We start from the raw sequence: 26,159 nt of genomic DNA, 5'->3' as shown, positions 1-26,159 counted from the left end.
CTAATGACAGCAACAGTGTTTCTTAACCGGCACTTTCCCAAAAATAACAATGACCTGCACAGCACACAGGAGGGAAGTCTCAGAAAACTAAGGTCAGTTCATTACAGAAGACAACAGGGGAAAAGCAGGCACATAGGAAGGTCAGAGGTACAACAGGAGCAGTCAGGAAAATAAATTGGCCAGGGTCATACAGCAAATAAACTGTGTGTCAGAGCTGTGAATAAAATCCAGGAGTCCTGACTCCTTGTTTCTGTGCTCTATTCACCCAATCCTAACCAGATTCTCTCTAGAAATGACTTTCTGGTACAGACTGTCCGAGAGACTGAAACATTTTTCCTACCTATAAAATAAATTCAACAAAAATGTATATAAGGGTTTACTCCATACAGTCACTCTAACATTTACTTCATGGCTGCTAATAATTTTGTTGTTTTTGTTAATAAATATCATTCCTCCATGTCAACAATCAAAATGTCTAAGTCTTCAGAACTGTGATTTGTCTATTCTATTGGGGTGTTTACAACAAATATTCAAACTTAAATCTGAGCCACTTTTTACTGGGGTGTTTTCTTCAAGTTTTGCCATTGATCAGTCTGTGTTTGCCTAATGCTGGGATATTAGAAGAACTGTTAAAGCAGAAGAGGTTTTGCATGACATGCGTTGATATCCAATATTGGCCAAGACCTAGATGACTTATGCTTCAATTAAAAAAAAAAATAAATCTTCATACCAAACAGAAAATAGCCAAGGGAAGTATGAAGGAGGTTCATACCTATGAAACTTCTTAGGTAAAGGAGCAATAGGATCTACAGGAGTAGACTACAAGACGTATAATAAAGACTTATTATTGTGAAATTGCTTCTTCTTTTTAATTGTGAACATGCACTGATTGTCACAGATGTATTGTGTGTTTTTTTCCAAACAGCTTTTTAACAAACCAGTTTAGCAGCTGGTCTTATCTATGACTTCAAGTGTCCAACAAAAACATGTTTAGGATGGGCTCCAAATCACTGAAGTCGAGATATTTCCACAGCATATTAATCAGATTTCCCAATAACACATCAGTCACTGAGTAACATTGCTTAAGGCATTATCAGCCGCTTAGAACACACAGTCCATGGGTCAAGTGGGGCCAATTAGAGCAGCTCGCCTGTAATCCACCATGATACATGTTCAGAAACTGGTCTAAATGTTTTAAAGGGCTGTTTTAAATTACCTGAGTGTATTTGTATTTCAATGGGAGATCTGTGTATGTATTAATTGAACAGGGAGATTCTTAGTCTAGAAAGTTTTTTTCATAAAATGTTTTCTTTTCGCTTTTGGCAAGTAGTCTTCCGTGGTAGAGGCTTCCCTCTAGTGGACACTTTCTCTGATGTTTTATTTGTAGGTTTTAGTAATGTAACAGTCGTAAAACGCATCCAAAGTCATGTATTTGCTTAAAATAATTAAGAAAAAAATGCCTGAAAGTGCTTAACTACTTTCTGTTTCTTGAGGACCTTTAAAATTACTGGAGCAGTCTTAAGAACAGTTACTTCAAACTGTAAGAAAATGTAGAGCTGCTTAGCAATCTTAGAGGTACATAAACTGCAAGATAATGTCGTGAAAAACTACTTTTTGAATCAATAGTTCAGAGAATAAATACAACTACAAAAGCAGTATTGTTCTGTACTGACTGATTGTGCTTTTTTACCAAACTATTAGTGCTGATCAAATTAACCTGCAGGCTGTTTATATAGGCTATATCTAAGGACACTTTCAGTATCCTGCTTTTTAGAGAAGGGCTATATATTGATACCCAGTTTGCTTGGTGCATTGGTTTCCTCAAAACATTTAACTTTATAATGCTGAACTCAGGGTTCCTATATAGAAAAAAAAATATATATATATATGTACTTAAACTATTTGTTCTTTTCTGTGGGAGGATGATCGTACTATTTAAAACTGAGAGCCTACCTTAGGATGACAACTGGCTACGTTCTATTTTCATTGCTCAGCAATAACAAAGGGCTGTCTTAGTATGAACCTTTCACCTGTAAATTTTTCTTTTTTCAGAATGTGACAATGAAAACATCCTTTGTAGCAGTGACTTTCATAATGCAAACTTTCAGCCCAACATTAATTGAGACCACTAACACACTGACTGGATTTTCAAGTAATTGCCTGGTGATAGTGGTATGTGGTTACTGTTAGGGCTTTACAGAATTTATCGAGAATCTTAAATTTATTCATATAAATGTGATCTGGGAAGAAGTTTTCTGAATTTCAGAATTAGATGAAAATTCTTGAATCACCTTAAAGTCTAATGACAGTGTATATTTTTCCCAGTGCTAAACTTTTCTATTCGAAGTCTACTAGAGTTTCCAAGATCTTTTGTTTCCCCCTTATGGGCTATTGACCTGACTATGCCTCATCAATTATTTCAGAAGATTTTGGAGGCTACACAGTTGCCCATTTGGCATTTTCCATCTAGGGGGTTTTAGTAGAATAGAACTATTTCCCCAGTTTAATGAGAATAATCTCATTCCAGCTGAACTGATGTCCACGTCGCAAAGCAGTATCACAACAATAGCCTCTTTTGCTGTCAATTTCTCCAAAGAGAAGCCAGTATTTGTTACGAAATGTTAATAACAATATAACTCTATATAACACATGCATATACATTCATATGGCCCTTATGAATGACGTTCTTCAGCCCTTCCTTAACGTGGACTATAGCTATAAAGTCACTGTTTATTTGTAGCTCAGACAACATTCCCAATGCAGTAAAAACTCAGAAATAAAGTCAGTGGGAGGGATTTTCTGCAATCCTTTTCTGAAACAAGACTAAATGGGACTTTAGAACTGTGTCTAGTTCAAAACAGATCAAACGGTATGGTGCCTAAAGGAGACAAGGATTTGCAGGGTCCAATGGATGGTTTATAAAAATGTGAGTAACACAATCAAATTTGTGTCAATTAATGACTTCAAGGATTTATAAAAGTAATTTACGTAACAGAGATCGTCTTTTAATAAAGATGGAAATGCATACATTTTACACTTGAAGATATTTTTAGGTGTCTTCTTCAGACAGGAGGCCACCTAGAATGTGCGATGTGTTCCAAAATTACCCTATATACAGATTAAGTATGCCAAAAATGCCATAGTATAAGGAATAACGGAACATTTAATTAAAAGGCAGAGAAACTGTTCAAAATTGGGTGTTATAGATTACATCTGATATGCACAATATTTATTTCTTCAGTGTAATTTCAGTAACTGTGCTCCAAACTCCATTAGACTGCTGGAACTTGCAAATGATGATACTACCAATAACTAGGCCCTCCAAAGAGGTTTAAAACAAATAATCTCACCCATACTGTTGATTTTAGCAAAACTACACTAAGTGTATTTTTTGGGGGTAATTTTTTTTAAATGATTTTAATTCTTAGAACCAGTCATATAAAGCTGTAGGACTGATATGCGGGGAATCAGTAAGGGTGATATTGCAGCACAAAGTGTTCTGTTGTGGCATCATCCTGACAGGGCTCTCTAGAGCACCAAAATGCTTTCAGGACAGCTAAACTACACTGTGTTCAAAAGCCCAGGAGAGGGCTAAGTGAGCACAAGGAAACATACAAACAAGCCTGAGAGCCTTCCCCCCCTCCTTTTTTTTTTTTTTTTTTTTTTTTTTTTCTTTCTCCACAAAAGTTTGTAAGAGTTCCTCAGCAGTGCTGCTGTTTACCTTCATTTTGTCACCTGTGACTAAGTAAAGGAGTGTGTCTATGCTCAAACTGTATTACTGTTTGCATGTATGGGTTTTGTTCATTTCTTTTCAAAGAAGCAGTTTGTTGAGGAGAGTCTCCAGATTTTTGAATCTGATTTGCTACCTGTTAGAAAGGAGTGTCTAATGCTAGGAATTAGAACAGCATGTCTTTTCACAACATAGGGAGTTCACTTGTATAAGGTAGGAAAAACAATACAGAATTCATAAAAGGAAGGTAATGCTAATTGTGTAAAAAAAAAAAAGGGGGGGGGAGGCAAATAGTCTCAAGGCATTAATTATTCCCAAATAGTACTGCTAATTAATGTATCAATAACAAATGTGGATATACCTGTTAATCCATTTCAAAGAGCATTCCTGCATCATCTCAAGTTTTATCATCCATGATCTGAAGAGCTTCTGTAAGGTTACAAAGACACAGAGAAAAATCTTCTTTTGTTAACAAGCCCTTCCTCACCACTCCCTGCCAAGAAAACACTGAACTAGTTGAATTAATAAAATGTACCCAATCTGGTAAGAACATTCTGTAACGTGTTGTACACAAACTGCCTTTAGCTCATTTTGTTAGTAGGATTAATTTTTTAAAATCTAAGACTTTCATGTTAATCCTAGATAATACTGAAGTTTGGTACATTAAAAATAATCAGATTACAGTGAATGTCAATGTCATTTGATCTTGAATGATGTAGAGCATGGTAGTGGAACTACTGCCCTCTCTTTCTACAGAAGGATGACCTGAGTTCACTATGTCTCAACAGCTGCAGATGTCTGCTTCAAGTCATCTTTAAAAATGTGGCTTTGTTTATTCAAATAATGATTTTTGATGGCAAGTCAACATACAAATGTTGTGTAAGAAATCAGTATACAAAACTACCTTCTACATATATACCACTGAATTACCACCTGCTACAGCAATTTTCAGATTTGTGTTCTCAATTTAAAAAATTCTATCCTACCTAGTCCTTTCAGCTAATTTAATTCATGTGCTTCCTTTTTGCATCTCCCTCGTTGTCCACAATCTTTAATCTGATTGGTTGCAAGAGGACTAATGCCTATTTTATTTCTGGTTAATCTAATTAAGTAAGAGCCTGGGATTGCGATGTCAGTGTATTAATAGAGGAAGTAATGCTTCCTGTAGTAAGGAGAGCAATTCTGACCTTTTAGAAGCAGGTCAAAAATAAAGTAAGACAAGCTGCAATAATAACACTAACTCATTTTCTGATAATATAGCTTCAAGTAAGATTATGGCTCATGTACTGCAGGTAAGAAAACATAATGTGTTTATATCTGGTTATCTAATGGAGGGGAGCTTTGGGAATGGGGGGAGGTTGGTTTCAGGAAAAATAATAAAACTTTGGAAATATTGACTAATTAAATGCCTTGTTTCTGGTATTTGCTCATGAGAAAATCTGGCTTTAGGAACAGATAATCTCAATTGTTTACGCACTTATAACATTATGTATTTGACTTTGATATATCTATATTAATATGCTTTCATTCTGTGCTAATAAAACAATACTTGATTATAGATCTCACTGTATGTAATTGCCGTAGTTTGTTTTTTTCCCACTTTAAAACTAAGAAATCTACCTATATCTGTAACTGAACAGCAAATGAGAATGAATCCCACTTAAACAACTAATTCCCATGGTAAGCTCATGATTTAAACATTTATATTTACTTCGTTATGGGTGAGTAGACTACATCATCATAAGGGGTTGCTGTATTATTATTTAGCATGTGCCATAATACAAAAGCTTTTATGAGCCTGTAAGGTATATGCAGCATGTTGCTATGGTGATGTGGTGCTCACACTGATGCAATCTTTAACGTTCTGTTTATGAACTTTCAGTAGTTTTTTCAGTAGTAGTTTTTTTAAATAAATCTTTGCACATAGCAGCAAACAAGATACTAATTTAGTAGTTCTTATTTTCTCAAAGTAGTCTTAATGAGCACAATTATTAACTAAATAAAAGGTACTCAACTGTGCTGTTGGGGTAAATATAAGTAACCATCACTATGCATACCTGTATGCCTCAAGATTAGTTTTGTTCAATAGTTACACTAGCATGGAGAAAGCTCAGTCCTCACTTGAGCTGAACCAGTTCCGATGTTTCTCATCGACTGTACTACGAAGCCAAATACACTGGCAGCAGGGTTTGAACTTTAGCTTGCTGTGCAAACAGAACCCCAAGTTCTACAGAACAAGTTCTACAGAAGCAAATTATAAGGCTGAAGCACATTAAATAAGGTGAAAAGTGCTGTGATTGGGGAATACAGGGATGTTGCTCAAAGCACGTGTACTGTGCTCCTTGCATGTAAGCTGCAGTTATGCAGCATGCAATAGAGACAGGAATCTTGGGGGGTGAGGGGCAAAAGCAGCATTTTAAAACTGCTTATTGTGTTACAGATTATTCTTATAATAACCTTTTTCTGTACTCCAAATAAAATGATGCTTATATATTCTAGTTGTCTTAAATAAGTAAACAGTCTGTGCTATCAGAGACTGGAAAAGCTTTTTTTCCTGTATGGCTCTGTCTTTCCTCTTAGGTATTTCCTTTTTACTTGCAGATAAAAGATGAAGAGAGTGGCTATAATAAAAACCTATTTTGCATTCCTAAGCATTATGAAGAAGACTTAGAAAGAGTTTTCATTCCTCATGGACTCATCCTGGACAGGTATGAGGGTAAAAAAGAGCAGTGATAGTTATGCTAACGATTAGTTTCCCTCCAAATGAAGAGATCATTGACCTACTCTGCATTGCCCATGAGAAACACAGAAACCCTGAAGTTCTAACACTGAAGTTCTGCTCTGGAGTTTAATATAAGAGCCATTTCATGGAGAGGATTCCTCTACAACCCTGGTGAAGTCTCCATATCACCTCATATATCTTTAAGCTTTCATGTTCTTTGTTGTTTAGATGTACAGTTTGAATCAACAACATCAACAAGTGTGTGTCAAATGGAGTAGGGGTCGTCTTGTTAACTGCATGTTTCTCACTAAATTTTCAGTGTCTTAATTGGCCACAGTTTACTGGCTATTAAAAAAAAATCAGAATTTTAACTTGGTCATTATTTAATATATGGACAAATAAAAATAAACAGAACATTTTTATAAGAGTTGTGTCTTTTTTTTCCCCCCAGGACAGAACGCTTGGCTAGAGATATCATGCAAGATATGGGAAACCACCACATTGTTGCACTCTGTGTCCTTAAAGGAGGCTATAAATTCTTTGCTGATTTGCTGGACCATATAAAAGCACTAAATCAAAATGGTGATAAATCCGTCCCCATTACTGTGGATTTTGTGAGAATAAAAAGCTACTGTGTAAGCAAGCTTCTTTTTCCTTGGAAAATTGATTCTCCCCATCTATTAACATCTTGAATACTAGTAGTTTACATGAAAACTCTAGGAAAATTGAGTTTACGCATGTATCCTGTTCAAAACAACTTAGTTGCTTTTCAGTATGTAATAAACTGACTTACTGATCTGCCCAAATGATCAGAGGGATATTGTATATTCACTGGAATTAAAATATAGAAGAATGTTAACGTGACAAAGTCAATGTTGGGTCACCAATGTCCTCTTCTCGAGCCTAAAGTTTTCATATAGGTTCTATTCTCTTTAACGTGGCACTCTTTGGTGAAAAGGAGAATAAGCATCAGGGACTTGCTTATTGTCTCCATCTTTATTACTTTCTGTTCCTACAGATGATGTTGGAAAGATTTGTTTTTGTAATTTGAATGTTGGGGAAGAGGTATGTTTTGTCTGAGCCAAGTACAGTAAAGCAATGACTTGTGGTATATTTTCTGTTTTATTTTCTTCCCTCTTTGAAGGCTCAAGTGCTGTGCACTGATCAAAATTTATCACATACTAAATACAACAATTTACAATATCCTATAAATACTTCATGGAATTCTAAAACAAATCTGTGGTAACAAAAGTAGATGAAAGCAATGGTGTCTATTCCAGGAATATGGATGTAATCTTGTTCAGAAGTGCTCCATGCAAACATGTCTGCACTGATGCTTCACACCCTTGTCTTGCTCTCAACTACTTAAAAGCTGTTTTACTGAAGGACTGCCAGTGCCGTGTATAGTAGTTGCAAGTGTCATTTGTCAGGTGAAGAGCCAGAGCAGCATTTCATAGAAATGCTATAGCATAGCAGCTATTCATAGAAATACTAGATAATTATTTAAGTATATTTTATGTGAATTCTTCTCTCTCCTTTCTCCTAGAAGGATACACCTACAGAAAAAATCAGTATTGTTGGAGAACTGTCTACACTAAATGGGAAGGTATGAACTAGGATCTTCAGCTTTTCAGAGGAAAGAACAGTTCTTATGCATCTTTCAGGAAGTCCACTTTTAAGATGTTGGTACTACATATTTACAGACATTTCAAGATAGTTTAAAACTTTACACTTGATAAAACAGTAATTCCCACCATCTCAGTGGAAACAACATGATTAGTACTGAATGTTTCTAAAGATCCTGTTCTGTTTTATATCACAACCTCCAAAAAAGAACCATCTTAAACTGACTCATGCGATATGTTCTCAGAATGTTATTGCTATACATAAATATTATATAAAACCTGGTATAAGTGGCTTTCTCACAATATTTTAAGTTTCTATAAACACTTTCCAAAAGACTTGTGAGGAAGCACTAAATCTAAGTTATTATGTGACAAGTTCCTTTGAAAATTGATTGCACTGTCAGCTTCAGTTACAACTAAGTTGCAAATGTTTTTTGGCTGTTTAATTCACTGAAATGATGCAATGTAACACTTTTATTTTTCATTTTCTTTCTCTCTACCTGATCTAGAATGTGTTAGTAGTAGAGGTGAGTAAAGAACCCGAAGTCTTTTTTGTGGCATGCGGTAACATTTGTTTTTTTTTAACCTGTTTTCCAAATTAATGCTTGCTGCACATAAAACAATTAATTATATGTAAATTAAAGTATGCAGATCACGTTAATGTGTTGCTGCTCTTTATGTTTTAAATTAATCCACTGATAGTATGCTTTTTCTTTCAGACTAGGAAGATAAATTACTTTTTTTTTTTTTTTTTTTTGAGGATATTATTAAGACTGGTAGAACAATGAAGGCACTACTTTCAAAACTAAAAGACAATGAACCAAAGATGGTAAAAGTTGTAAGGTATAATGACACATCCATTTACTAATAAGATATAGAAAAGTCACTCAGGTGAATTGTCAGTGTATGCTGGTATGTGGGTTTGTTTTCCTTTTTCCCCCCTTTTTTTTTTTTACGATTTGCGGGAAGTAGTAGTAAAAGCAGGAAACAATCCTTATAACAGCTGGTGAAAAACAAAACATTTATTAAACTGGGAAGCTTACAAGTATACTAATCTGTTCATTGTTAAAACCAATAACAAGGGCTTCACAGCTTTTTTTTTTTTTTCCCCTCGATATCCTTAGATGTGTGAGTCTGTAGAGTCTAAGTGTTTGTCAACAGTTGCAAAATGACTTCAACCAGCATTCTAGAGTGTTTAGAGCAGGTATCTAAAAGACAATTGTCTAAAAGACAATTCCCAAAAAGACAATTCCCAAATAATTCTTCTCACAAGTAATCATGATGCTTTGGAAACATGCTTTTTGGGTTTTATGCTCCTCCTAGTAACTGTCCAGTAGGTTCACAGTATTTTCAGAAATGCCCAGGAAAATCAAGGATGAATATAACTTTGTGGCAGAAATTGTAGTGTCATAGCGTCAACTGAGAGCTTGCCTTTTTGCTTCCTTCCCTCACCACTAAAATCTTTACATACCACTTGAACGTATCTGTCTGTACTATCCTAGTTTGCTGACACATTGCTACAAAAAAAAAAAAAAAAAAGAGAATACAGAATTTGAAAGAATGAACCTAGATCAGAGCCTTAATTTATTGTTTCACTATAAGGCTGAAAGGAACTTGTAATCTGTTAAATAATGATTTATTTTTTTTTAACTGCACAATTGTAGATGTTTATTGGGGTGGGTGGGAGGAAGTGAAGTATACAGTTTGGAATAAGACATCTTAAAACCATAACCTTCTCTCCTCTTTCTTACAGCTTGCTCATCAAAAGGACATACCGAAGTCCAGGCTATAGACCAGACTGTAAATATTGCATTTTTTTGCTTATCCAAAATAAGACTTAATCTTTTCATTTCATGCCACTTTTCATAAATGAAAATTCATGCATGTTCCAGGAAGGCCAAAAGAAATGGAGAAAAAATACATAAATGCCTTAAAGCTGACAGCCAACTGTCCCCTGCTGTAACCTTTTGATAACTTTTTTGGTGTTCGTTTTGAATGTAGTTTTAGTTAATCATTGCTAGATACCAGGAAGAGAATCAAACATTAACTCTGAATTGTTTGGCTTTGACCCTAGAAGGCATTTGTTTTGATTCTGGTTCAAACTTGACTGGTTTTCAAAGTGAAAAATGAATTGCAGTACATCCATTTTTACATAAGTAAAATCTTCTTCATTGTCTCCTCTCCAAGGATTGCCTCCTAAGTAGGTTTTAAATTATGTAATTTAGGAAAAAAAATAAATCTTTAAAAGTCATAGTAACTGATGATATAGAGTCTAACCTTTCTCATCAATTTACAGTTTTGATTCTTAGTGTTAAGTGTGTGAAGTTTCTTGAAAGCAAGATGAAATATTTCTTAGGTGTTACACTAAAATAGCAGAAGCACATGTTGAATACAAACTGTGTGTTTAAAACCTATTTACACAACCTAAGTATAAAAAAGAGTTGCATTTTGTTACAGACGTAGGCTTTGAAATTCCAGATAAGCTTGTGGTTGGATATGCTCTTGACTATAACGAATACTTCAGAGATCTCAATGTAAGTACACAGAAGTGTGCTTTGACTGTTATGTACGTGAGTGTTAGCACAGACAACTAGCAGAAAATATTAGTTTCTACTAGGAGATTCTGGTCAATTAATAAAACTTTTAATCTGACTTGATGCCTCCATTAAGAGAGTGACAACATTATTAATATGCCAAGATGGCAGTTCAATGTAAATGCATGATAACCTGTTCATGCCTTACCTTTTTATGCATCTATTCTACAAGTCTTGTGGCTCAACCTTTCTGTACAGTATTTTGAATCCTCCAAGACGTTTTTCAGCATGTAATCTGCTGGCCCCATCTGAAAAGAAAGTAACTTGTAATTTGGTGTTGATTTCATGTTTGTATTAGAAAAGAGCAGCATAAGATTTCACTAGTAAAAAATTTTGAATGGTAGTAAACTGGACTCTGTATGAAGGTGTTTCCTACACTGTAAAGTATGCACCTCAAGACCTTTTTACTTTGTTCCATTATAGTCTCCCTATGCTGCACTGAGTAGTAAACAGACCCTGATAGAAAGAGTTGATCTTTTTTCCCCTTCATACTGTTCAAAAGCATCTTCATAAATATGGCTAAGTGGAAGTGTCTCACTTGAAAGTCTTTGAGGAAAAAACAGTTCCGTAGAAGACACATAACAAATCTGCATTATTACAAAGCAGTGTGGAGAAGGGCATGATAAATGAACAAAACTGGCCTCTTCCAGAATACACAACTTCTCTGTGAATTAGATGAACTTTGAAGCAATAGTAACACTTCTATTTTACAGCTAGTAAAGTTGCAACCCAACTCGCAAAGCATAATGTCTTAGTTCCAATACTAGAACACAAACATGAATAAAACTGAAAATAATTCTTGTGTTTATTTGAAGGTACAGATTAATTGAAGTTGTACACTTTTTTTTTTTTTATTTTTAGCACATCTGCATTCTGAAAGAGAGAGCCAAAGAGAAATATAAAAGTAATGTCAGACTTCTGAAGTAACAGCGTGTGGATGAATTTGGTAACCTGCTACTCATGCCTGTTTCACTGAAGAACGGCATGTTCCTAAGGATACCCTTATGTATATTTTTCCTATAATGTTATGTGAAACAGCTTAAGAAACACGAATGATTAAGTTTCAGTGAAACCTTAACAAAATGTTGGCCATAAAATAGATATTATATTCTACTGGAATCATAGGAGATACTGCCAGGACTTGCACATGTGTATATAACTCTGTCTGGGTTTTTATTTACTATAATAAGTAACACATCATGTATATTGTATAAAAAATTACGTTACTTAAAATATATACACCTGGATAACACTGGAAAAAAATAACCATCAAGGTAATTAAAGTGAGATTAGTACTTCAACATTGCATGTCACTTTATGTGGTGTTTATTGTTTGCTGAGGGAAGAGGTCTCACGTTCCTCACACTATTGTGACCTTAGTTGAAATTCAAGAAACAAATTATTAGCTGTTAAGACTGATGATAAACCATTATCACATGAAAATACTTCAACGAGCCACCTGTTTGCTCCTAATGAGAACTGGCCACTACACGGCCCAGACACTGCAACAACATTGAGATGCTGACACCTCATTGTTTCTTTCCTACAGTAAACGATTAAAACAGGCTTTGAGACCTTATTTCTTTGCTTTTGTGCACCTAAGCACTAAGCTAGCAGCCTGTGCTTAAGAAGTTTTGCTGATGCCACTCAGCTTTTAGCACAGCCCTAGGCTACAGCTAAGAAGGCTGACGTGTCAGTGGTGCTTTTCTGGGGGCCAGGGGCTGTCATGTGTCTCGTTACCAGCTCCTTACACCTGGCAGAGGAGGAAACGAGCGCCCTTACCCAAAGCAGGAGTGGGGGCGGCACCGCCTTTTCCCCTCTGAGGGAGGGCGGGGGCGCTGGCCGGCAGGCCACGACGCCGAGCCTTCCCCGGCTTTCCGCTTTTCCCAGCGGGAGCGTACGCGTGTCAGCTGCCTGTGCCCGGGGCAGTACAAGGCTGGGAAGTTGTCGTCGACCGCCCGGGGCCCTCTCCTTGGCCGCAGCCGCCCGGCCGAGGCCTCCCATCAGCGCCCCCCTCAGGCCACCAAATGGCCGCCTGTCCCAGAGGTAACCCCGATTTGCCGCTCGGCGCGCCCTCCACCAATCAGAAGGAGGAGCCCGGCGGGCGCGAGCGCTGATTGGAGGGAGTAGCCGTCGGTCAGTGGGTAAGGGCGGGGAGAAGGCAAGGGAAAAGGCCGCTCTCGGGGGGGGCAGGCAAAATGGCGGCCGCGGAGCGGGAGGTGGAGGCAAAGGGGAGGTAGCGGCCCTCCACGGCCCGGCCCCGGCGCGGGGGATGCTGCAGCCCGAAGGAGGGGAGCGGCGGGCTGAGGGGGGCTCCCTGGGCCGGATGAGAAGGGAAGGTGCCGGCTGCGAGGCGGTGGCGCAACCTCCGGGCTTGCCCCGGGGCGCCGCAGCGTGTGTGTGTTTGCTTCCAGAGAATGCTCGAAGGAGGAGGCGAGGCGCCGCCTGAGGGAGCTGGACGTGGCCGACAAGTTCTCCCGCTTGCCACTACCCAAAGCCTCGGTGCTGCTGCCGCTGGTGGTGCGGGCCGGGCGGCTGTGCTTGCTGCTCACCCTGCGGGCCCCGCAGGTGCGTGTCCGTGCTCTGCGCTCCATGTAGGTGGGAGGCACCCATGGTTGCCCTGGGGACAGCCCCGGTCGGTGGGGTGGTAGCAGATGGCTTCCAGGTCAGAAAAGGACGGGGTTATGCTGTTTGTTGTGGCTTAAGAGAGAAAACTGAATGGTAAGCAGTTCTTAGATGAAACAAACTGGTTATATTTAACAGTAGTATTCCTTTAAATTCTAGCTGAGAAGATCACCAGGGGAAGTGTGTTTTCCAGGAGGTAAAAGTGAAGAAAACGATAAAGATGAAATTGATACTGCTCTCCGAGAAGCCAAGGAAGAAGTGGGACTCCCGCCAGAGAAGGTGGAAGTCATCTGTAGGCTTGTGCCTGGAATCGATAAAGTAAGCAATAAGCTGTCTAAGTCAGCATATCATTGGAAAGTAAGCTTAGGGTACTTTGCTTTTGTAAGGTTGATAATGACCTTTTCAAACCTGTAACTAAATAACTGCTGCTGCTTAAAGTACACAACCTTTGTAGCCAGCAGAGGAGGGGAAGAGATTTTTGCTCTCTGGCATTTGTCAGGTCATGTTTGCTCCTGTGTGGACTCCAAACGTGAATCCCAGAAAGACACTGGCAAACTGGTGAGAGTATAGCAAAGAGCAATGGAGGTGCTAGAAGGGGCTGGAGCAAACAGAATAGGAAGAAAGGCTGAGAGAAGTGGGTTTGCTCAGCTTAAAGTTGGTGGAGAATGCAGTTGCTGTCTCTAACAGTTACAGAGATGATCCTAGAGTCGCCTTGAGGCAATGGGCACAAGGAGCAACAAATGACATTTAAATTAGATGCAAAGAAAACATTGTTCACCATGAGGTTATCCAAACAGTGGAACAGATTGCCCTGATAGGCTTTATAATCTCTGTTTTAGGAGATATGTCTCTGGAGAACTCATCCAGACAAGGCCCTAAGTAGCTTGATATAACATCAAAACTATCTGGTTCAACATCCTCTTCAAAGCAGGATTAATTTAGGCTGAAAGGGACCTTTTCAGGTTATGTAGACTGTGATTCTCTATTGTATGGAAATCTAGCAAGGAGACTTGTATTCTGCAGTTGTCATTGGAGTATAAGTCATTGTAAATGAATGGGTTGCCAATTGCAGTAGCAATATTCAGTGTTGGTGGAACCAGTTTTCTGGTACTGCAGAGTGGATATTGTTTCGAAAGACTTCATTTTTGTTCTTCAGGTAAGTTTCTCTTCATAGCTTCAATTTAGCAACTTGAGGGACTAAATTGCATTCCAGTTAAAAATGTTTCAAAAATTTCCTGTGCTCATTTTGTAACATTTGAAACTTCTTAAAATAAAGAACTTTTGCTTGGTACATAATGAGTGTGTTTTCTGTTGTGTGTTTTTTGTTGTTGTTGTTCTTTCAGATGAATCACTTGGTAACACCAGTTGTAGGATTTATAGAGGATACATTCCAGGCCACTCCTAATCCAGATGAAGTGAGTGATGTTTTTGTCATGCCATTGGAGTATTTCATCAGGCCCTTAAATTACATGGCCTTGCCTTATAAAACCTCATCTGGTTACTTAACCTGGATGCACTGCTTTACATATTATGACCATGAACGCAATAAGTCATTCAAAATATGGGGACTTACTGCACATTTTGCTGTATTTCTTGCTCTTGTAGTTTTTAGAACAAAACCTACCTTTGAGGTTGATTATGATCTTGACAACTTAATTTCATCTGCTGAGAGTAAGTTCATGAATTTATATGCATCTGTAAATGAAAAGAAGAAAAGTAATCTATGATGAACTAGCGTGTCAATTAATCTGTACTGAAGGAGGAAAAGGACTTTGGTTTATTCTCTTTGTAGCCATTATGTGATTGAATTTCACATTTGCATTTATGCCGAATTGGGAACATACTAAAGTTTAAGTTGTCAAACCCTAACTGGATTCATATAATTATATCTATTTTAGAATTGTCAAATGCGCACAGTATTTTTAATGGACTTAGCATACGGATTTGGAAGGTCTAGTTTAATTACTGCCTTTGCCTGTGATCCAAGACTGACTTTCTGTTTTGCCGTTCTATTTAATGAGATAACACTTTTTTTTATAATATTTCTGTTTGAATTCAAATAAAAACTTTCTGGTGTGTGTCTGTTGCTGTGTGATATACTACATATGGGTAACATAACTCATACAGTCTTGTTTGGTATCTTTACAAGTAAGTGTAAGTGATTTTGTATCACTTAAAAATGCGTAACAAAACTTTAAAAGGTGGCAGGTACTTTCATGATTTATTTGGTTTGATTGGGGTTGTGGAGGTAAGGAGAAAGATTTAATGAACTCAGTATTTCTCAAGGAAGTTTTCTAGGCTATGAAAAGCTTGGTGTACAGACAATGGTACAGAACTTTCTTCCACAGCAACCAGTCAGCATCACTCACTCAGCTACTAGAAGAAGTTGTCTTAAGAAGAAAAGAGTGGCATTCAGTAGTCATGAAAACTAAAATGAAAACAGAACTAACATTTGTAGTTGAATCTTTACCAGTAACCCCGGCAGTTTCAGATGGGTAGTGTGTTTTGCATTGTGAATCTTTGTTTCCTCATTGCTAGTGACCTAGAGGCTTATTCATGGTGGTCATGATACTGTTGACAAAGTGTTAAATTTTTAAAAGCATTAGTGATTTTGGCTGGATTTGAGATGTAGCTTGGAAATAAATGGGCTACCATTCTTTATTACTTGCTGATCTTTGACTAATGGGTAAAATCCCTGTAGAAGTAGTAGCCACACTTAGGAAGAACACTTTTATTTCTCACTATAGTGAATTTCAGTTGTGAAATTGTTTTAAACATTTTTTTTAAAAAAGTTCATCATTATTTGTACCCTCAGTGGTTTCTCATTGCTAGTATATGCAGGAAAAGTAACTAATTAAAATAAGAACATTGTTAATTAAAATGGAGCAAGCTAATTGGACCTTTAATTATTAAACAAAACAGGTACCAAGAGACAGAATTACTAAATTACCATCCTCTGTTCCCAGCAGACTTTGTATTTCATCTCCCAATGAAACCTGGCACAGAAATTGTACAAATCGTACGAATTCAGACCTCATTTTTTTTTCTCTTCCCTGAAACATTAATGAAACAGTGTGTGGAACTAAGGGCAAGAACAACAGTTACAGCTGTTCGGACTTCCAGCAAATGGAAGTCCTGTTGATATTTGGTACCAGATCAACCATTTGAGCTAATTGAAAAATGAGCTTGTAGAGGTCCAAACAACCAAACATCCTTGAATGATTTGCAGGAAAGCCACTGGGGTCTCATGCTTTATGTTTTGCTGCCTACATAATTTTACTGACATTAGTTTTGAAATCTGGGAAGTTCTTAACTAAAAAATAAAATTGACTCCTTAGAGGCCACTCTGGCAATTGAACGCCCAAACAACTTCACAAAAAGAATAGAAAGTAAGCTAAACTGATGGTTATTACAATTGCAATTCCTCAAGTCACCCTTCTAATTGGAGATTTTTTCCTTGGGTACTCCAAATAAAATTCTGGCGTGGTTCTTGAAGCAGAAATAAGAGGGTGACTATGCAATCCTTGTAACTAATCCATGTCCCATTCATACCCTCTTTCCTTTAGGAGGTGGGGAGTGGAGAGCATCCCAAGTTGAGCATCATAAAGTCTGTGATTCAGGCATTTCTCAAGATACTACCTCTCAAGTACAAAAACAAAGTATGTCTCTCTGCCTCATCCTGGCTGAGTGCTCAGTGTAGCTGAATACCACATTAAAGGGCTGTTGCATCTACTGTGCACCTAATGTTTATAAAGGAGAGTATGACTGCTTAGTGTGAGATCAAACTAATGAAAAGGTGGATTCTCAGGGGAGATCAATCTTTCATGAGGCCTGGGGCTGCAGGAAAGATGTACAAACTGAAAAGGGAAAAGATCTAGCAAATACATTTTTCTGAGAATTTCCTAGTAGAAAATGCTCTACTCTGCTTTGAAATAGTTCACAGCCCAGGGCAATTAATTCTCCATTGTATTATAAACAAAATTTTAAGCACCTTGAAAAGCAGGGCCTTTATTTTCCTGTGGACCAAGAGCCTTGCAGTTCAACGCTGCAGTGTTAGAATGCTTAAGTTCCCTTTCAAATTTGCCTTTATAGCATGTAATAAAGCACTTTTCAGGAGCTCCGTGTCCCATTGTTCTGCCTAATTGGTCTTGTATTATAGCTGAAAATTATTAAAACAGATATGTATCTACTTCCAGTTTGAATGTAGTGTTTAAAGGACTCCTTATTTTGAATTACTGATTGCAAATGCATTTGTCTTGTTTAAGTATGGTATGTTAATATAGCTTCCAATCTGAAAAGGTGTTTTATATGTATATATTTACTCTCTGTGCTTATTCTCATAAGCAAATAACTAAGGTCATTGCTCAATTGAAAAAAAAAGATGTTAAAAATATATTCCAGAGCACACGTTCTAATTATGGATAAGTAATGCTAGCATGACAGTAAAATGAGTGCAAAAGCTTGTATCAGAACAAGAAAATTACTGATGAAAAAATAAAAATACATAGATACAGTTTAATGAGTTGTTAGTCATTCTTTTAGTTGACATGCAGTGATTCAGCATTTAACATTTCTGTATAAGTTTGAGTACTCAAATAATCAGACTTTTGATATTTGACTTTTATGTGAACAGTTAAGATTTATATATACTTGATATGTAAATTGGTATTTAACAATTACAGCCATAATGAAGAACTTCTAATCCAAATGACTTAAGGGATAAATACATATATTAGGTTACATTATTTCTGTGTGAAGAAAAACAAAATGTTTGAGATGCAGTTTAATTAAAATGCCTGTAATTTACATTGCTGGAGTTCATACCTGGTTAAGACAGTTACACTTAGATTCCTTATATTCAGTGTATGCCTAAGTTATATAAATAGAAACAACAGAAAATCTGGAAGTGGTTGTTTTTCAAGAAAAGCTCGTGTGAGTGCTTACATGTCAATATCTATGTGAGATACCTACAGTGCTTCTTTTTTTTAGTGGGTTGCCATAGCAATGCAGCTTTCACAACAGTACATGTTAAACCATCTCCAGTTGGAAAAAAAGAAACAAATCATAGTAAAAAGGGTCATTAGGTAATTCTTTATTCCCTCTAATTTTATTACTTCCCAAAATCTAATCTAAGAAATGGGAAAGATAGAAAAGGAAATCACATTTGTTCCTGATTCCTTGCTGAAGCTACAGTTTTGTAGCCAGAATGTTCACTTTGTGTATGAGATCCTGAGTTTCAACATGAGTTTCTGTATTTTATGGACTAAAATTGACAACTAAATAGTAAAAGGAATGTTCTATTATGATAATTAGACTTACCGTACTGTATGGTTGCCTGTTTCATTGTACTTTGGATTTAGGGTAGGTTTTGTTTGCTTTTCAAAATGAAAAATGTGCTAGGAAGGAAAATATGCATGTGATAATGAAACACTAATGGAGAATAATCATCCTGTTTGTCAGAACCTGCCGCAGTAGAACTGGCTAGTGATTGACTAATTTTTTGGGGACACACTTACCTCTTCTCATCCTGAATTCTGTGATCCTTGAGACTCTCCAGTCATGACTTTAGACTGTCCAGCCATAAGTTTATTGACCTATGTCTTTCCAGTCTATTGTAAACCACATTTGGACACACAGTATTTAAGATATACCCAAACAATTCATCGTACAGCTGCTGCAGTGTTTGTTTGCTAGCACAGCTGCTTTAAAATCTTTGTGTAGCTGTTCCTAATAAAGAGTTGGCATCCCCTTTTATGTCTATAGTAAAATCCAGAACTAATCGCAAACGAACACAGGAACTGTTCATCAGAGGAAAGCTAAATTTGTCTTTGAGATCATAATGCTCCTCCAGAGTCCCTGCAAAAGTCTGATACCCAGTTATTGAACCGAATATGAATAATCCTGGACAGGGAGCTCTGTATATGTTTGAAGGTTTAAGGATGTAATGATGTAAATGTATATTCAAACAGATTTGTAACTGAACCAAACACCTGTAGGCTTGACAAGCAGGACATTTAAATAGTGTTGAGTTTATTTTCCATTTAAAGAGAGTGAATGAAAGGATTTTTAGTATTTTAATCACTGCAGATCTGTAGTTGGCATAAATAACAATAATTTCTTTAGTGCGATTGTACCAAATTGCATGCTCTTAGGCTTTAGTTTGTACAGCATACCTGCTTCAACTGATAAAATATAATTGGGATAATATACAGTATCTTGTAACTTTCAGTTCATTATTTTCTTTCTTAACATTGGCATACCAATTCCACATAATAAGTTAGTCTTAGATAACCCTGTTTGTTTTGGATGCATTAAAACAGTTTTTAAAATACTAGAGTGCCAATCTAAGTCCAAGAACACCATATTTTTAGATCGTATACTGATTCGCAGATGTTTATGGGAAACAAACTGAATAAAATGGGATTGCTATAGTTCAGTGCCAGGCTTCACTGCTAAAAAAGGAAGTTATACAGAATTCGTTATTTTTGACTTTTGGCTACTAACCATTAAATTAGAAATGCGGTAACTGATGAATTGATAACAAATGTAAATACAGGTTTGCCACATCTTGGAAAACTGGGAACACTGTTTAACAGAAATGAAGTTATGTTAAACACCTAGTATCAAATTGTTCCTTACTTGAGGAAAAGAAAAGAGGTCCATATAGTGGCATACATTCTCTACAACCATCAGGCATGAAAGGGCTAACAAGGCAGCAAATCAGACTGATTGAGACCTTGTATCTGTGAGAACCTTGTAACCTGACAAAGCTCTAGAAGGCTGCAAAAAGACCAAGAAGAAAAAGATGATTTGGAGGTAAAAGCCCAAGAGACTGTGACTTCAATCCGGTGAAAGGAAACAGCAAGGGGCTAGTCTAGCTACGATTAGACCTCCCTTCTGAAAAAGTCCAAAGAATTCGTAAGATGCTAATGGTAGGAAAGTGATGCGTCTCTGGAGAAAAGGGATGAGCGCCAGCATCTCAGCATACCACCACCAGAGGGTGCCACTTCCCAGGTGCTGCAGAACAAGCCTGGCTCAGCCTCCGGCCAGCACAGGTAAACCTCGGTTAGGAGCTGCCATAAAAATCGCCTTAGATTGGATCTTGGGGCCTGTGGGGCTGCCAGATACAAAGGTACTGAAACGATGTGATTTGAAGCTATTTGGAATGGGACTGCATTCGTTTATCTCCTCAGCATCACGACTGAGCACACAACTTCCTTTCTGCATGGCTCACGTTATGACATGTAGAACAGTGTCAACTCTATTTACTGAATAATTTTCCCTGAATTTGTTCTAACATTCTAGAAATAAAAATACTCTTCCAATTCAGACTAACTGCATAAAGCTAGAATTCAGACTAACTGTACATCAATGGCTGAGCTAACATGAAGATACACTATAAGCCTGGTTTCATGTTTTTCTTTCAGGCTGAATAGCAAATCTCTAATATCCATAGCCTACCTCGTTCATTCTGTCTTTTTATTCCATTATAAGGCTGTTTAGTGAACCCACAGAAATACATAATTGATTTTCCTAAGACCTAGAAATGAACAATAAAGAACACTCTACTAAGAAAAAAATGTCAAGTGGGAAAAAAAAAATGTTTGGCCTGAAAATTGTCTTCCAAATACATTCCTGTTACATGAAACTATAATACTGATTTCAATTATTTGAGTTTGCTTTTGTATTTGCTCTAGCTTTGACTAAAGATAACTGATCACCACACTCGTTTGTGTACTACATTGCTCTGAAATTAAAAGCATCAGTCAAACGTTCTAGTAACACTTTATTGAATAACATTGTTTGTTAGCTTGTAAACCAAGAAGAATCTATCTTATTTTTAACAAAATACATATAATTATATATTTGATTTGTTTTCTCGTTAGGTTTTGTATATTCAGCCATTAAAACATGACATTTGTTTCTTTTTCTATGACTTTGTAAAAAATCACCTCATTTCCAAGCTTGTTTTCTCTCAGCTTTTGTTTATTTTGGTTATTAAGGGTATAAAACACTGATGGCATAAACTTTTATAGAAACTTCACAACCAGTTCCACTTTTCAACCTCTAAATCAAATTCTGTTTACAAGCCCTCCTTCTGAAGTTTAACTTCCACTATGATTGCAGCTTCTTAAGGCCTACATCTGTGTTTGGAGGCCCTGCTTAAGACATGAGCACATTTCTGTTGAGACAGAACACCATACAAGTGTTTGTTCTTGAAGCTTACTCATTAAGAAATGTTAATTTCAGAAAGCAACTGGCATCAGACGAGTTCCTCAGCTACATCCACAGAGGCAAAAATGCAGCTGTGTACATTCTGTTGGCTATTTTGCACTTGGCAACTGTGCAGCCTACGACCTGCTTTTTGTAAATATTAAATATTTCGTTTACTTATTAAACATTAAGCAGGACAGACAGATGGTTCACGATTTCATATGGGGGGCCATCATATGGTTCCTGGAGCTGTACTGAGCTCAGGATATAAAGACATTTCAGTCACATTCAGGCACTGTGAGTCAGATCTGCAGCTGGTGGAAATTACTGCGGTTTGAGATACTCATGATTCGTGTACTGTGCGAAGTTGTCCATTATAAAGTAGTCATGCTAAATTCTAGCTTTATGCAGTACAAAAAAAAAATGTGCTTTGTTCAACAGCTTGAAGTTTTCCTTGCTTTCAATGAGACTGATCAGATACATAGGACCAGAGCTCCCACTAAATTGCTAATCCAAATCTAAATGCCTGTCAGAATGAGTCCCATTACACTTGAACAGAAGTCAGTCTTTCAGTGACCAGGGACTAAGAGTCCTGGGCTACCTTGCAAAGGCAGAGAAAGCAGAAGAACACTGAATTCTCTCACACCAGCCTGGGCAGAAAAAAACTCATCCTTTTCACAATTTCACATAACATTTCTGAAATTCTTCAGAATAGTTGTCAGTCTTTTATTTCTGTTCTACATAATGAAACCTTCTCTGGCCTGAATTCCTTCAGTTTGACACTTTCTATTGACTTTCAGGTGTACGTGTCTGAGAGCTACAGACTGAATCCTTAGGCTTCAGGCTTTCACAGTAGTACAATGGGATGACGCACCTTAAAAAACATATGTCTGTTCTCCTAAAGTGAGGGCTCATCATTCTCTGCTTGAATCTGACAGCCCAGAAATGTGATACTGAAATTCTCTTTTGAGAATATGCTATTTAAGTTTTATGTAGGTTTTTGGAGGTGGTTGGTGGTGGGGTTTTGGGGAAGGGGTTTGCTCTCATTCTCTGTGTTTCTAAAGCAGAAAGAATATTAGAGGTAGAATTATTTGCTTTTCTAATTAGAAGAACATTCAATTAGAGCAATACCAGGTAAAATCACAGAGGAACCTTGTTTAAAACTTTACTAGCTAAATCACTAATGAGCTGAGTCACAAAAAAAAAATAATAAATCAATCAATCAAAAAGTGTGTTTAATGAACCTAGATCCCATTAAAAAAAAAAAAAAAGGACAAAAGTAGCTTAAATGTTTTCTGAGAGATAACTTATATTATTTAAAATTTCCAGTATCCCATCAGACTCAATATTGAAAAAAATTTACTTCAGTGAAATTTGTGTAATCTGTTCTGCACAAACCACATTAAGGGTCACTTGAGGTTCTTTTTATAATTCATTTTTATAATGTAGTGTAATTGTAGTTTCACTGAGGATTTCCCTGGGCTAAATAAGACTTTGCCATACATTTGATGCTTCTTTCAGAATCAAAAATCAGTCTGGGAACTACCAAAATGGGACAGGTGGGGAAAAAAAAGAAAAGAAAAAAAAAAGTGATGGTGCAGAGTCTGTCTGGTGCTTTGCTAAGACTATGGCATGTACCTCTGTGCTTTGCTTTGTTACTTCTCATCCATCTTCCTCTGTTTTATGCCTTTCTCACCTGGGCTCTGTTTATTGCTATTGTTAAGTCCCTCACAATAGTCTTTTCTGATAGGTAAAAGATAGAGCGTGAAAACAGATGTCCTCAAACACCCAAAAAAAAAAAAAAAAAAAAAAAAGCCATTGGTGATGGATGACTTCAGATGGATGTTATCTGTTCTTTATATTGCATTTAGTACGTCAACTTTCAGTAGCCTTAACAACTTTCTAATAAGGAACCCTCAGTTTTTATCTATTCCTTTCTTTGGTGCTTTGTGTTCTGGGGGAGGTATTGGAACAGTTATTCCTTTACATTCCTATGTAGTAAAGACAATTAAAACTTAGTTTTGACCTTAGCATTCACTTAGATATGTCAATTATTCCAGAGTTCACATGTCTTTAGTGAGTGGAGGTTTCTGAGTAACTTAAGTTGCTATGCTGCATATTTCAAAAAGTGCCTGCATTATCAAAAGCTGCTAATTTAAAGACAACCTCAGACTGGCTATCAGAATTAATAGTGCTAGCTCTTTATGTAGAAATATTTTTTATTGGCAAGCAGGTAGTTTAGTGTATGTTTATCTGCAAACTGCTCTTATTTTCCTTTAATTATGATAGAACTAGAAGGCAATTCTGGAAAGGAGACCTGATCAGCCAGCCTGGTGGGGACAGTGGAGAGGAGTGGAAAGAAAAGGAAGATGACAGTGACTTGGCCTGGGTTTCTGCACTGCCAGTAGCAGCAACGCTCCTGCTAGGAGTCCAGCTGAGGAGCTCAGGAGAAACAGGCAGTGCTGTGTGGTACCACAGGGAAAACGGGTGGGGTGGGGGACAGGTTTGTTTGTACATCTACTCAGAATGCTTTGTGCTGAGGTAAAGATGATGCAAAGGACACGAGCTGCTGCTGCATACAGATATGTTTGTTTAGTTAATTGAGTTGTCATGACAACTACTTCATCTACACACAGCTACAGTGTATAGATTGCCATTGGCACCTGATGACTCTAAACCAGCCATTGTACTTTCCAACAAAATCAGCAAACCTTGTTTGGTCTGGTTCGACTAATGTTGAAGAATGTAGTTTTAATGGTCCTCCACCAAACAACCAAACAAACAAGAAAACCCACCACCACCACAAACAAATCCAACTTACTTTTTAACAGTAGGTCACCACAGCTTTAGGCTGGTAGCATTCTTCTTGCTCATCTTGTAACACACAAAATGCGAAAAAAACAGGGAGCTATTTAAAACCTACAAAATAAACCAAAAACAAATCTTAACAGACCGATGATGCTCAGATGAACCTCTGAGTATATGTATAATATACTCTGAGTTAATGTATATGACTGACTGCTCAGGGTTAAATGCACTGTAAACAGAAGAAAGTATAGAACAGTTTGAATTTGAGTCAAGATAAAACTATATAATTTTTCACAATAAGTGAATATTGTTTCATTTAAAGGGTGCTACGATTCATTGTGATGATGCTTATCACAGAACACAGCACAAGTAGCATATCCCTGTTTTAGCCCAATCTGGCAGGTATTCACAGCTTAAAATTCACGTTCCTTGGCACAGCTGGAATATCTGCAGTTCAAGTTGGGAGCTAGAGAACATACAACACCAGGTACTTGTGGGACTGCTCCTCTTGTTAAGCTCTGCAGTGAAGCAGCACCAGTTGTAGGAGTGATTTTCAATGCGGAGTACCCTTACCTTTGGGAGTGCGCTGTGCTGGGGCACCTGGCCTCATTTTGAGTGACAGCGAGGTACCAGAGGACAGAGGAACAGCCCTGCCCTGCCCCTGTAACAGCCCTCTGCTTCCTCCCTCCCTCAACTGAAGCAAAAAGGGGGGAAATAGTTAACAGCAGGAATCCCACACCTTTGCTCATGGTCAGCTTGGCACAGTGGATGATACATATTTTAGGGAAGAGGGGCTATAGTGCCACGTGGGAAATGAAAAGGCCTGGGAAAGAGTTCACTGGGTGAAAATGTATGGAAACTGTTCCTCTAAATCCTTGCTGCACAGACATTTATTTTTGTGTGGCTGATACTCTAGGGCGTTTTAAGCCTCAACAGGTCCCTGGTGGGTTTCAGCTTGGCCTCATAAGCAGCTGGGCCAGCACAGCTGAGGAGGCAACACCCTGCAGCAGGCGGTGGGAATGAGCAACAAGCACCCGAGGAAAGGGTGAGTGGGAATACCCTAAATTGCTGGAGACTTTGTCTTCAGGAGTTGCAGCTTGATTTATAGTTAGTCAGTTCCTGACAGCTAATCTGCCATAATTCTTTGTAGACTAATACGTGTACTCTTTCTATCCAGCTGTGAGGTAGAATGTGTTAGGCTAATTGAAAAAGGGATTTACCTCACAAACGGGGAGGTCTGTGGATTTGCAAAATCTGCCACAGCAGCTCAGGGGATAGGAAGTAACTCAGCAAGGCATGATATTGATCACAGACATAAATCAATAAATAGAGAACTGGAAGTTGTGACTTATGAGCTGTTTTAAGCTCTGCCACTGATTAGCAGCATATGCATGCTGTGTAGGTTGTGATTCAGGGGTCATAAACACACTGGATAATGTATTGCAAGTCCTACTTACTGCACAAGGACTTCCTTCTTAGTATGCACTAGTCAAAGGAGAGAGCAATGATAAAGGAGAGCTGCTCTTGGGATATATCACAAAGCTTATCTGCATATTCTGTCAATGAGCACGTGTAATTAAGGATAAGGATGTGGTGTTATTAGGCTGGACTGACCCCCTCAGAACGCCTTTTTCCTGAGAAAGGAGTCTCCTGTTCTCCACTCTGGCAAAGAAACCCAGCTCCCAGCTGAGATACAGAGCAAAAAACACAGAGCCTAGCAGGAACCTATTCCTTGTGGGGCCAGGCTAACTCTCATGCAGCAATACGATATGATGGGTCTAATACACTGCTACAGGTCTTGACATAAAGAGGACTTTAACTGGGATATGGTGACATACACA

The 26,159-nt window shown here is 37.7% G+C and overlaps 2 protein-coding genes across 3 annotated transcripts in view; both read left to right on the top strand.

The window, feature by feature from the left end:
• Positions 1-12,801, top strand: part of LOC311214308 (hypoxanthine-guanine phosphoribosyltransferase-like) — a gene marked incomplete at both ends in the record, with an annotated part of 42,042 nt that extends 29,241 nt beyond the window's left edge. Inside the window, 10 exons of the mRNA XM_084294819.1 lie at positions 2,053-2,172; positions 6,332-6,438; positions 6,904-7,087; positions 7,999-8,058; positions 8,587-8,604; positions 8,838-8,920; positions 9,831-9,877; positions 10,535-10,611; positions 11,533-11,594; positions 12,432-12,801. Coding sequence (XP_084150945.1) covers positions 2,053-2,172; positions 6,332-6,438; positions 6,904-7,087; positions 7,999-8,058; positions 8,587-8,604; positions 8,838-8,920; positions 9,831-9,877; positions 10,535-10,611; positions 11,533-11,594; positions 12,432-12,801 — 1,128 coding nt within the window. The remainder of the gene's footprint in view (positions 1-2,052; positions 2,173-6,331; positions 6,439-6,903; positions 7,088-7,998; positions 8,059-8,586; positions 8,605-8,837; positions 8,921-9,830; positions 9,878-10,534; positions 10,612-11,532; positions 11,595-12,431) is intronic.
• Positions 12,802-12,849: 48 nt separating this feature from the next.
• NUDT7 (nudix hydrolase 7) lies at positions 12,850-17,720 on the top strand. 2 transcript variants are annotated; one of them, XM_084294757.1, is made up of 5 exons: positions 12,850-12,907; positions 13,086-13,239; positions 13,456-13,614; positions 14,640-14,711; positions 16,863-17,720. In XM_084294757.1, exons 1-5 carry the CDS (start codon positions 12,870-12,872, stop codon positions 16,998-17,000), a joined length of 561 nt encoding a protein of 186 aa, XP_084150883.1. In that variant the 5' UTR covers positions 12,850-12,869; the 3' UTR covers positions 17,001-17,720. The 2 variants fall into 2 exon arrangements, with proteins under 2 accessions (XP_084150883.1, XP_084150882.1); XM_084294756.1 differs by lacking the exon at positions 16,863-17,720 and having other exon boundaries at positions 14,640-15,379.
• Positions 17,721-26,159: the final 8,439 nt, after the last annotated feature.

Source organism: Netta rufina (assembly GCF_964035555.1).
Source record: "Netta rufina genome assembly, chromosome: 13".
NCBI classification, from domain to species: domain Eukaryota; kingdom Metazoa; phylum Chordata; class Aves; order Anseriformes; family Anatidae; genus Netta; species Netta rufina.
The sequence above is the reverse complement of the archived record's forward strand: the minus strand, read 5'-3'. Positions and strand labels throughout refer to the sequence as shown.